Consider the following 12,195-nt stretch of genomic DNA (forward strand, 5'->3'; position numbering starts at 1 on the left):
GGCCCTTGAAAAAACTATTAAATGGTGGATTACCTCCAATGTAAAGCTTTCTACATTAAGAAAGAGAGGGGAATGCATGGTAATCCTATGTCATAGTTAGCTCCTATGATCCCCACTGAACAGATGAGGAAAATGAGGCTCAAAAATATTGTCACCAGGGCTTCCCTGCTGGTGCAGTGGTTGAGAGTCTGCCTGCCAGTGCAGGGGACACGGGTTCGAGCCCTGGTCTGGGAGGATCCCACACGCCGCGGAGCAACTAGGCCCGTGAGCCACAACTGCTGAGCCTGCGCGTCTGGAGCCTGTGCCCCGCAACAAGAGAGGCCGCGATAGTGAGAGGCCCGCGCACCGCGATGAGGAGTGGCCCCCCGCTTGCCGCAACTGGAGAGGGCCCTCGCGCAGAAACGGGGACCCAACGCAGCCAAAAATAAATTAATAAATTAATAAATTTTTTTTAAAAAAATTAAAAATAGATGTTAAAATTAAGTAATTAAATATATATATATATTGTCACCTACCAAAGGTCACACGGCCATGACTGACAGTGTCTTGCTAGGCACTGCAAACTTGGTCACTTTGAAACGAAGGTTAATTTTAAATTAAGTACTAGTCATCACTTACAAAATGAATATATTAATGTGATTAATGATAAAATATTTCACTGAGGTTAGTCTTACAGAAAGTTTAAGGGAAACCAAAGTTAAGGACTCTAGATTCATTTAGGCCTCTTTCAAATATAAAATATTCTTCATTTTCCTTGTCTTACTACTACTGTAAGGGAATCTTGCTATGAATTAAAACAAAACAAAACAAAACCCAAACAGCAATTCTGTTCCTAGGTATATACCCAAAAGAATTGAAAAGGGGTATTTATACAAATACTTAGGCACAAACGTTCATAACGGCAGCACTATTCACAATAGCCAAAAAGTGGAAAAAACCCAAATGTTCATCAAGAGATAAATGGATAAACGCCAAGTGGTATCCATGCAAGGGAATATTTTCAGCCATTAAAATGAACGAAGTACTGATACACACTACAATGTGGATTAAACTAAAAAGTATTACACCAAGTGAAAGAAGCCAGACACAAGAGGTCACATACTATATGATTCCATTTATATGAAATGTCCTGATAGGTAAATCCATAGAGACAGAGAGTAGATTAGTGGTTGCTAGAGGACTGGAAGGAGGAGGGAATGACTGCTTAAGAAGTATGGGGTCTCCTTTGGGGGGGATGAAAATGTTTTGCAACTAGGTAGTGGTGGTCATTGCACAACACTGTGAATGTACTGAATGCCACTGAATTGCACACTTTAAAATGATGAATTTTAAATGGTCATGTGAATTTCACTTTGGTTAAAAAAAACACACAGAATAATGAAATAATGGCGATTGACCATAAAGCCCTAGATGAATAACAGGTAATTTGCTTTTTCTTAGTTTGTCACAATTTAATGAGTTTGTGACCGTCATAAACCAATATATAAAAAATTACCCATTAAAAGTTCCAAGTAAGGCATTAATGTAGCTGAGGTCCCCTAATTTGTCCAGTTGGCAGAGCACCTAGTAGAGTTTACAGTACACAAGAAGCTTTAAAAATGTTTTTAATTTGTATAAAGTCTAAAGAAAAAGAATATTGAGAAAAATATGAAAGAATATAAAGTGGCCAGAGCCTAGGAAATAAGCTGACGTACATGCATATGGGAAAAATCTATATATCTGAGCATGCAGAGAGATGTAAACACTCAGGAGAGAAACCGGCTTCTTCTCATAACTTATTTTGTGTTTCTCCCAAAACTGAAGAGTAAATAGTAGTTTACAGTCACCACCCACTGGGTTTCAGCAAAGAGGTCACACACAGGGAGGGCCTCAAGCTGCCACTTCCAATTGCTTCCCTGGTGAAACAACGCAGGAGGTTAAGTTACTTCAGGAGACTCTCAACAGGGCTCCCATTGTTCCAAGCTCAAAACTCAGAGATACAATGGGCACCATTCATACTGAGAGCTTACGGGCTGGGGAATGGTCCCTCAGTGACAACTTTTTTTGGGACATTGAATTTTCATAAACACGGACTTGCACCGATATGTGTGAATTATTTTTTAAAAGCAGCACAAAATAAAGAAATAAAACTCAATGGACACTAAACTGACAGGACACCTAAGTCTTATCCCCAGCTCTGTCTCTAATGTGACTTTAAGAAAGTCACTTGCTCTTTCTGAGCCTTACTTTCCTTGTTTGTAAAATGAAAATGATTCTAAGATCACTTAGAACTCTAAAGTTCTGTGAACACATATGAGGTCTGTTGATGTTGCTACATTATTTACTCCAACAAGTGGGGATAAATTATAAACAGAAAAGAATCGTCAGTTCGCATCTTTTCATTTACTACCAGCACTTAAAAACAAGGAGGCTCAATAAAGACAGGCAGAGACACTATTTTGTTTTCTCTTAAACAGACAAACCATAATGAATAAGGTCCAGTGAGCCCCTCCATCCCAACAAGTCCAGGATCACGGAAGTGGGTATCCCTACACAAAGCAAAATGATGAAGGGCATAAACAAAAGCCTTAAGTATGTTTTTCTGTCACCTTTTCTTAGGTTATTAATACATTTCATGAATCTCTTGACTTCTTTGCCATGACTCAAAATCCCCGGAAGAAAAATGCCATTTACAACAAGAATGCGATCAATGTCTCAAGTTTTCACACCATGTCATTTTTTTGTTTTTTCAACCTCAAAACTTGCCAAAGCAAGAACTTTGTCGCCAGAGCCTAAGGAGAAAGACACATAATAAACAGAAATGTCATTTCAAATGCATTTATAGTTCCAGGTAAAGACAGGAAAATCTATCACATAGATGATAAAACAGAAAACGAAACGAGCTTTTATTATCAGCGCATTATCCCTGACACTCCCCACTGCCAGGACAGTTTCCTTCCCTGCACAAACAACTCAGCCACATAGGGCAATTTACTGGTTACAAATACTTACTTTAATTCAGGTATGAAATAGAACATGTAACATTTTAGTTTACTTTTATATTTACATTTAGCTGACAAATATTTTTAAAGCATTAGGCTATATTAACTTGATTATTTTTAATTAAATAGTATTGCAAAACAAACCCATTAAAAAGAGGTTTATAAAGAAAACAATTCTGGTTTCACCTCTAAACTCAAGAAAAGGCCATCATTTTATCTCACCCGTGCCATCTGTCAATCTAGAGCAGTAATTCATGTCCAGCTTTCAGAAATATGAGGGTACTCACCAAGGTCTGTAGAGACTTTCTCAAACTGGCTGAGTATAGCACCTGCATTTGCTGACAAGAAGGCCTCATCATCTGCAGTCAGCTAAATTAACAGAACAAAGCCCAAAGGACTGAGTTCAAATGTGAACAAAGTGGCTCTAGGAATCACTGTTAAGAATGTCTTAGGACCACAAACTAAATCACAGATCAAGAAGTTCTATACCAAATACTTCCCACTTTTTCTTTATACCTAATATATTAAATTAAATACAAGTACCTTCTCTCCAAGTTTCCTGAGAGCTGTTAGTATCTCCACTTTCTGCTGAGTATACAGGTCTCTTTCCAGCTTTCCTACCATGAGATCTCTATCCATCTGTAATAGATGAATGTAAAGTATATGGTATTTAAGTTAAAAGCATTCTTTGCATAAAATCAAGCTTTTCAGATGTACTTTTTTAAGAAAAGGTCCTCTACCAATTAATATTATAAAGAACTATAGAAACAACTCAAGGCAAACATGACGGAAATGTTATTACACAGTTCTAATAAATCTTGATACTAATCATAACCATTGTCTTAGTTATAAACTCTACTGAGGAATTAGTAGGTCAATAGCTTCTTTAAAGAGGAGCTATCCTCTAAGAACTCTATTTCATTAAACTGAAGTGTGGTCTAAAGGCCTGAATGAGACAACTGGTAACAGATCTCCTGGACCTTTGGTTAAATATCACCTCTACCACCAGAAACATTGATAGCATGTACTATGCTTTGGTACTCTTCTATGTGCTTTACACATTTTACTCCATTTAAACCTTATAACAACCATAAGAGGTAGGGACTATCATTATTGCCTTTTTACAAATGGGGAAACAGGCACAAAAAGAGGTTGAAGAAGGACTTCCCTGGTGGTCCAGTAGTAAAGAATCCACCTTCCAATGCAGGGGACGCGGGTTCGATCCCTGGTCGGGGAACTAAGATCCCACATGCCGCGTGGTGCGGCCGAAGAAAGAAAAAAGAAAAAAGAAGAAGAAAAAAAAAAAGAGGTTGAAGAAAATAACTCCCCCAACATCACATACGTCCATAGTAGAACAGGGGTACAAATCCAGACTCCATGCTCTTAACCACTATGCTATTAAATTACCAATGGCTGCAAATAACTTATTAATGTCTTAACTATATTCAAGTCTATAAACAGACTTCCTCAAGTGTCAGGTTTATAAAGATGTTTGAAATTCTTAGATGGGAAAGGCCGCACATGCATAAAGCATGGCTGCTAATGAATGCTAGATGGGATTTCAATTCAGAGCTCCAGAAATAAATAGTAAAACTTTGAATGTAGAGTCGTAGCACAAGCAGTCAGTAGCAATTTAAACTGCCATATGCTGGTTAGACCTCTACATTCGTTATCAACAACAACTGCTCAAAGGACTAATTTTGTCAGAAACCTAGTTGTGGGTTGTGGCTCTAAAGTCAACTGACCAGTTTTTTGAAATAGACTATTTTTTAGAGCAGTTTTAGGTTCACAGTAAATTGAGCAAATGGTACAGAGATTCCGCATACACCCCTTGTCCCCATTCATGCATAGTATCCCCATTATAAACATCCCCACCAGAGTGGTACATTTGTTCCAACTGATGAACCTACACTGACACATCATAATCACCCGAAGTCCATACTTTACATTAGGGTTCACTCTTTTTTTTTCTAATTTAATTTAATTAATTTATTTTTAAAAATCATTTATTTATTTATTTGGCTCCGCCGGGTCTTCGTTGCGGCGTGTGGGCTCTTTTAGTTGCGGCACGCAGGATCTAGTTCCCTGACCAGGGATCGAACCCGGGCCCCCTGCGTTGGGAGCGCAGAGTATTAACCACTGGACCGCCAGGGAAGTCCCTAGGGTTCACTCCTGGTGTTGTACATTTTCAAATGACCAATTTTTAAACTTCAGAATAACATAAGCAATAACATGAGCAGAATAACATGAGCAAATTCTTGGGCTGAGAAAAGAAATACATACAGGGACTGGATCAATTTAAAGAAACTTTACCTCTGCTAACCTTGTCCGAAGCTGACCTGGTTGTTTCTTTGCAAACAATCTGATGACCTCTGGGGTTTTAAAGGCCTGGCTGATAGCTGCCTGGATAGCCTAGAAATACAAGAAGGTGAAAACTAACCAAAATAGTCCAACAAATCAGATATTACAATATTTGATTGATGGGTCTTCAATTCTTAATAGGTCTTCTTTGTTCATCAAACAGTGTTACAACTTTAGTATCCATTTGCTATTTCTATGCATGTCACTGGAGTCAAATATGTAACTAGATGAAGATCTGGAAGCAAATGCTGTTTTATCCATAAGTAGACATTCCTCTAGAAGTTAAACCCCAAAAAAGGTACATTTTCTATCTTAAATATACTTACTGGAAAAAAACAACAACAAAAACCAAACTGTGTCACCAACGTAAGTAAATTATGCTTACCAGTTGCATTCCACTTAGTTCATCAACCAAAGTCATATTTCCAGACATAATTTTCTTTAGTGAATCATTAAATTCACTTAGTTGCTCCAGAGTTTCTTTTTTGGTTTCTTCATATTCATCTGTATCAAGTTCCTCTCTGAAGTACAATGAACATAATATAGAAAAATATAGAGTTCCAAGAGAAAAAAACAATCTTAGTATTTATACACTAAGACTTCAGATACGTATATATACAAAAAATATCCTGGGGAAAAAAGGCTGAAAGGAAATATCAAAATACTAATGATGGATGTGTTCACATATTAGTATGGGCGTTTTCCTGCAATTCTGACAATTAAACTTTCTTTTTTTTTTTAAACCAAAATGAGACATACTTAAACAAACCACATAATAACTTCCTTTTAAGCAGTCTCTGAATCAATGGTATAATCTTGGGCAAGATATTTAACTAGCCAAGTCTCAGTTTTTTTATCTATTGTATAAGCTGCAGATAACGATAGTACCTACTTTACAGGGTTGCTATGAGCATTAAATGAAATATGGAAAGTACTTGGCATATAATAGGTACTTAATAAATAGCTGTTATTATTACCATCATTATCGTTAATGGTGGGTAAAATTTTATGCACCTTGAAATACAACAGCAATGCAGTACTTGCCATCTGAGTACTCCAAACAAGCCATTTATTAAACATTAACTACAAAACAGCTCCCATTTATTGAGTGCCTGCTTTGGGCCAAGCACTGTGTTGTTCCCTTCATCTGCAATATTTACAATAATCTTTCAAGGTTGTTAAAAAGGCAATGAGCAATCTTAGTCCTTTGAGCAGTCAAGGCTGAAGACACACCAGAAGTTCAAGCAGTACCTTCTCAGCTTGATACCAGGCAGGGCTACTTTAAATACTGAAGACAAGGTGGGTGTTATTATTTCCATTTCACACTCAAGGAAATGGAAACTTAAGGTGGTTAAATATTTAGCCCAAGTTCACACTCACTTTGTAATTAATCTAAATACTTTCATATCCCAGCCTTTTTAACTCCAAAGCCAGTACTGAGTTTATTTCTCCAGCAGACAAAACACTGTGAAGAACACTACAGGGGAAACCAAAATCACACATGGGCCTACACACATGGAGCTTATAATCTAGCTACAGAAAAAAAAGCCATTTTACAGTATAGCAGTACACAATTATACTATTACCTGCATTCCTCCAGGTCCTGTAATTGCTGCATTAGTCTATCCAACTGTTCTTCTAAGTTCTGCTTTAATTTGCTTGTCTCTGTCTTTCCTCTGGAAGCCATTTTACTCTGTAAGTAGAACAATAAAGCAATTTAAAGTAGGCTATACTCAAAAAAAAAAAAAAAAAAAAAAGTGGTGGGGACTTCCCTGGCGGTACAGTAGTTAAGACTCTGCGCTTACCCTGCAGGGGGCGCTGGTTCGATCCCTGGTCTAGGAACTAAGATCCCGCATGCTGCGGGGCACAGCCAAAAAAAAAAGTGGCTATACTCTTTCTGAGCTACAGGTGTGGGGAAGATAGTTGTGCAAAAAAAAAACAATCTCAATTTATATATAAAAGTTTAAACGCATATAGTAGTAACACCCCACAAAAATGCCTGGGAGTCTTCTTAATTGAATTGACAAATTAATTAGAAGTTTTAACTATTAGTCTATCTTACTTTAAACATATTTGATAGATGAAAATACAGATTTATAAAGAAACAGATCAGGCGTGACTCTGCTTTACAAGATTCATTTTGACATTCTTTTTCATTCTTAATAAGTACACTCCAGGACTCAGAATACTCCTAGTATTATTTTATCGGTCTTTATGTGCATTTACCTAATGACTTGTGGGCATGAACAACTTTTGATATGAATTTCTTCTTTGGAAATGTGCCCATTTTTCTACTGGATTATCTTTCTCTTACTGATTTATATAACATAGATATAAAATCTTTGCAATTATGTTGCAAATATTACCTCTTGTCTCCTGACTTTAAATTTTATTTATGGCATTTTTTGTTATGGTAAATTATTATTTTTAATGGCCAAACCTATCTTCTCCTCTATGTCTTCTTAGTTTTGTGTCCCATGAAAGCAGGCCCTGACCATCTCAAGATTTTTTTTTTTTTTAATTTTATTTATTTATTTATTTATTTATGGCTGTGTTGGGTCTTCGTTTCTGTGTGAGGGCTTTCTCTAGTTGTGGCAAGTGGGGGCCACTCTTCATCGCAGTGCGCGGGCCTCTCACTATCACGGCCTCTCTTGTTGCGGAGCACAGGCTCCAGACGCGCAGGCTCAGCAATTGTGGCTCACGGGCCCAGTTGCTCCGCGGCATGTGGGATCTTCCCAGACTAGGGCTCGAACCTGTGTCCCCTGCATTGGCAGGCAGATTCTCAACCACTGCGCCACCAGGGAAGCCCTCAAGATTTTTTTAAATATACTATTTTGTTTTTGTTTTTGGCTGCACTGCGGGGCTTGTGGGATCTTAGTTCCCTGACCAGGGATTGAAACCAGGCCCATGGCAGTGAGAGTGTCAAGTCCTAACCACTGGACTGCCAAGGAATTCCCAAAAATATACTATTTTTTTGTTAATGCTGTGAAGTAGGGATCTAACTTTTATTTTCTTTCAAATGGATAGCCAACTGCCCCAACACTGTTTACTAGTCAGTATTTATTGATGCTACCTTTAATTGAGACTCAGTAAAAACAGACTCAAGTCTGTTTCATTGATAATATTCTGGTCCTAAGGCATTACTTTACTATTTTAATTATTGTAGCTTTAGAGCTGGTGTATACTGATGACTGATAAGGAGTTGGCTCTATTATTGGTTTTTTTTCCCCCAAATTCTTGACTATTCTTGTACATTTTCCCTTCTAGATGAATTTAAGAATCAATTTGACAAATTCCCCAAAAAAATTAAATTGAAAATTTTTTTTTAAATTTTATTTATTTATTTATTTATTTATTTTTGGCTTCATTGGGTCTTCATTGTGCGTGGGCTTTCTCTAGTTGCGGTGAGCGGGGGCTACTCTTCGTTGCGGTGCGTGGGCTTCTCATTGTGGTGGCTTCTCTTGTTGTGGAGCATGGGCTCTAGGCACGCGGGCTTCAGTAGCTGTGGTGCACAGGCTCAGCCGCTCCGCAGCATGTGGGAGCTTCCTGGACCAGGGCTCGAACCCGTGTCCTCTGCATTGGCAGGCGAATTCTTAACCACTGTACCACCAGGGGAGTCCCTCAATTGAAATTTTGACAGGGGTTACATTAAAATTAATATGGAGAAAATCTGTATCCTTGAAATTTGAAACTTCCAATCAAGCAATGTATCTCTCCACTTATCAGCTTTCTTTTATGATCTCTAGTTTTAAAAAAGTATTATTTTATTCACAAAGGCTTTAAACATTGGATGTTCTCAGATATCTTGTATTTTTTGTTAATATCGGAAATAGGGTTTTTGTTATTACAATTTTTTTAAAAAATAAATTTATTTATTTATTTATTTTTGGCTGTGTTGGGTCTTCGTTGCTGTGCACAGACTTTCTCTATTTGTGGAGAAGGGGGGCTACTCTTTGTTGGGGTTCCCAGGCTTCTCATTGTGGTTGCTTCTCTTCGTTGCGGAGCACGGGCTTCAGTAGTTGTGGCTCGTGGACTCTAGAGCACAGGTTCAGTAGCTGTGGCCCACAGGCTTGGCTGCTCCGCGCCACGTGGGATCTTCTGGACCAGGGATCGAACCCGTGTCCCCTGCACTGGCAGGCAGGTTCTTAACCACTGTGCCACCAGGGAAGTCCCTATCCACCATTTCTTACAGGCAAGACTCCAGCCTCCATGACCTTCCCTGAGTTCCAAAGGGCGGATTCTGAACATTTGCTAATCAAGGGAGGAGTAGCCAAGAAACCACCTGAGGCAAGATTAAAGGGACCAGAGAAGAAGCTCATCCTTCTTTCTTTCTTTCTTTCTTTCTTCCTTATTTATTTATTTATTTATTGGCTGTGTTGGGTCTTCATTTCTGTGCGAGGGCTTTCTCTAGTTGTGGCAAGCGGGGTCCACTCTTCATCGCGGTGCGCGGGCCTCTCACTATCGCGGCCTCTCCTGTTGCGGAGCACAGGCTCCAGACGCGCAGGCTCAGTAATTGTGGCTCACGGGCCCAGTTGCTCCGTGGCATGTGGGATCTTCCCAGACCAGGGCTCCAACCCGCGTCCCCTGCATTGGCGGGCAGACTCTCAACCACTGCGCCACCAGGGAAGCCCCTTTTTTTTTTTTTTAAAGACTGGCTAGAACTGTGTTCCTGAGGCTGTTTTCTTTTTTTTTAATTTTTTTTTTTTAAAGTTGAATCTTTTTTTTTTTTTAATTTTATTTATTTATTTATTTATGGCTGTGTTGGGTCTTCGTTTCAGTGCGAGGGCTTTCTCTAGTTGCGGCAAGTGGAGGCCACTCTTCATTGCGGTGCGCGGGCCTCTCACTATCGCGGCCTCTCTTGTTGTGGAGCACAGGCTCCAGACGCGCAAGCTCAGCAATTGTGGCTCTCAGGGCCTAGTCGCTCCGCGGCATGTGGGATCTTCCCAGACCAGGGCTCGAACCCGTGTCCCCTGCATTGGCAAGCAGATTCTCAACCACTGCGCCACCAGGGAAGCCTTTTTTAATTTTTAAAAATTTTTACTTTTTTTTTTTTGGCTGCGTTGGGTCTTTGTTGCTGTGCACGGGCATACTCTAGTTGTGGCAAGCGGGGGCTACTCTTCACTGCGGTGCATGGGCTTCTCATTGCAGTGGCTTCTCTTGTTGCGGAGCATGGGCTCTAGGCGCGCAGGCTCAGTAGTTGTGGCGCACAGGCTTGGTTGCTCCGCGCCATGTGCGATCTTCTGGACCAGGGATCGAACCTGTGTCCCCTGCATTGGCAGACGGATTCTTAACCACTGCGCCACCAGGGAAGTCCTCATCCTTCTCTTTTGAGCCTGCATTTTCTTCTACCTATCAAGGCCAAGTCATCCATTCTTCAAGGTCAAGTTTCACCTTCTCCATAATGCCTTCCTTGGTTCCCTCCCAATCACTACATTGTGAGTTATTTAAGAGTAGGGATTTTACATTTTCTTTATACACCAGCGTCTAGCACAATGCTGGGCAGGTAGAAGGTACTGGATAAATAACTGGTAAATGAATAATGAGAATTGACTGCTTTTTCCACTGCATTCTACATCTTAGTCTCCATTTAACACTATGTCTGCCTTGAATTATATGTGATTTCATTATAGCTTGTTGTTTATTTGTCTGTCTTCCTCTCCAGACTGTAAACTGAGAGCAGAAAATGGGTCTGATTCTTTCTTAGCCTCTTCAAGCACTTAATACAGACTACATATTCGATAATTGAATGAACTGTATAAAGGCACAACGTACTGTAAGGAGGTAAAGCTATTCTAAATGAATTTCAGGGAAGATGAAGACGCTTTAAAAACCTTACCCTCCTGCTACATTATTTGAGATTTATCCCAGAAAGATTAACTCGCGGGCACCACCTAGTATTCAATAAAGGTGGTGCACCTTTTACCGAAACTGCAAAATTACTCTCAAAAACTGTAATTTTTGAGAATTAAGGTACTCATTCATGCTCACCTGTCTCTTAGTCCTCTGAACTCTGCTCAGTGCTGACCGGTCTCAAATTGCATAAACCTCCAATTCTTGAAGTTCCAAGTGTCTTAAACTTGAGGAAAGCGGAACTGTTCATCAGGACTATAAGAGGCTCAAAGTTCAAACCACCTGGGGGTGGAGCTGGCTGGGAAAAGGGAAACCATTAACAAGTGGTTTTATTTACTATATATAAACGTATACCTAAAGCAGTCCCAATAACTGCCACTTGGGCAGCCTGCAACTGAAACACACCCTCTCTTTCTAGGACGACATCATAGGGGCGGGAGGGGGTGTGGAGGAGGAGGAGAAACCCGTTTTCCCTTTCGACTGTGCCTCTGGCAGTCTTTCTGAGGATTTTTCTAGTGAGGCCGAGAGTGTTATTCAGGAAAACCCCGCACCCGGATCTGCCTTGAAGGAAGTTGTCATATCCAAAAGCACGGAAAAGGAGCGCATACATTTTCCCGGCTGGAAGTCAGCAGCGTCTGGACCTCAACCATCCGGACGCGGTCAGGGAGCGGCCCCGATCACAGCCCCAAATCCCATCTCCCACCGGGGAACATGAAGCTCCCGCATTTGGGTCCTGCGGCGGCCGGCTCGACTAGGCCCGACTGCCACCAGAGGTCGCCGGGAATCCGCTGCCCCCGAAACTCTTCCGCTTTTCCCAGACCAGAAACCGAACCACCTCCTCAGGCCCTCGGGGTCCCTTCTCCGCCTCCACCCACCACTCGGTCCCAGAGTTCGGAGCCAGGGGCCCCGCCTACCTGAGGGGCCCCGCTCGGCGGACGCGTACAAGAGGAGCACTTCCGTCAGACGCATGCACTTCCGGCCTTCTGGAGCCAATGAGGGCGCG

At 40.6% G+C, this 12,195-nt stretch overlaps 1 protein-coding gene across 1 annotated transcript; it reads right to left on the reverse strand.

The window, feature by feature from the left end:
• Nucleotides 1-1,587: 1,587 nt before the first annotated feature.
• On the reverse strand, nucleotides 1,588-12,172 carry LZIC (leucine zipper and CTNNBIP1 domain containing). Its single transcript, XM_007170023.3, has 8 exons — nucleotides 12,107-12,172; nucleotides 11,331-11,490; nucleotides 6,929-7,035; nucleotides 5,728-5,863; nucleotides 5,295-5,393; nucleotides 3,525-3,620; nucleotides 3,269-3,350; nucleotides 1,588-2,771 (listed from the first exon to the last, which is right to left on the reverse strand). The coding sequence occupies exons 3-8, from the start codon at nucleotides 7,027-7,029 to the stop codon at nucleotides 2,713-2,715; spliced, it is 573 nt and encodes a 190-aa protein (XP_007170085.1). The 5' UTR covers nucleotides 7,030-7,035; nucleotides 11,331-11,490; nucleotides 12,107-12,172; the 3' UTR covers nucleotides 1,588-2,712.
• Nucleotides 12,173-12,195: the final 23 nt, after the last annotated feature.

This window comes from Balaenoptera acutorostrata, chromosome 1 (assembly GCF_949987535.1).
Source record: "Balaenoptera acutorostrata chromosome 1, mBalAcu1.1, whole genome shotgun sequence".
Classification (NCBI taxonomy): Eukaryota; Metazoa; Chordata; class Mammalia; order Artiodactyla; family Balaenopteridae; genus Balaenoptera; species Balaenoptera acutorostrata.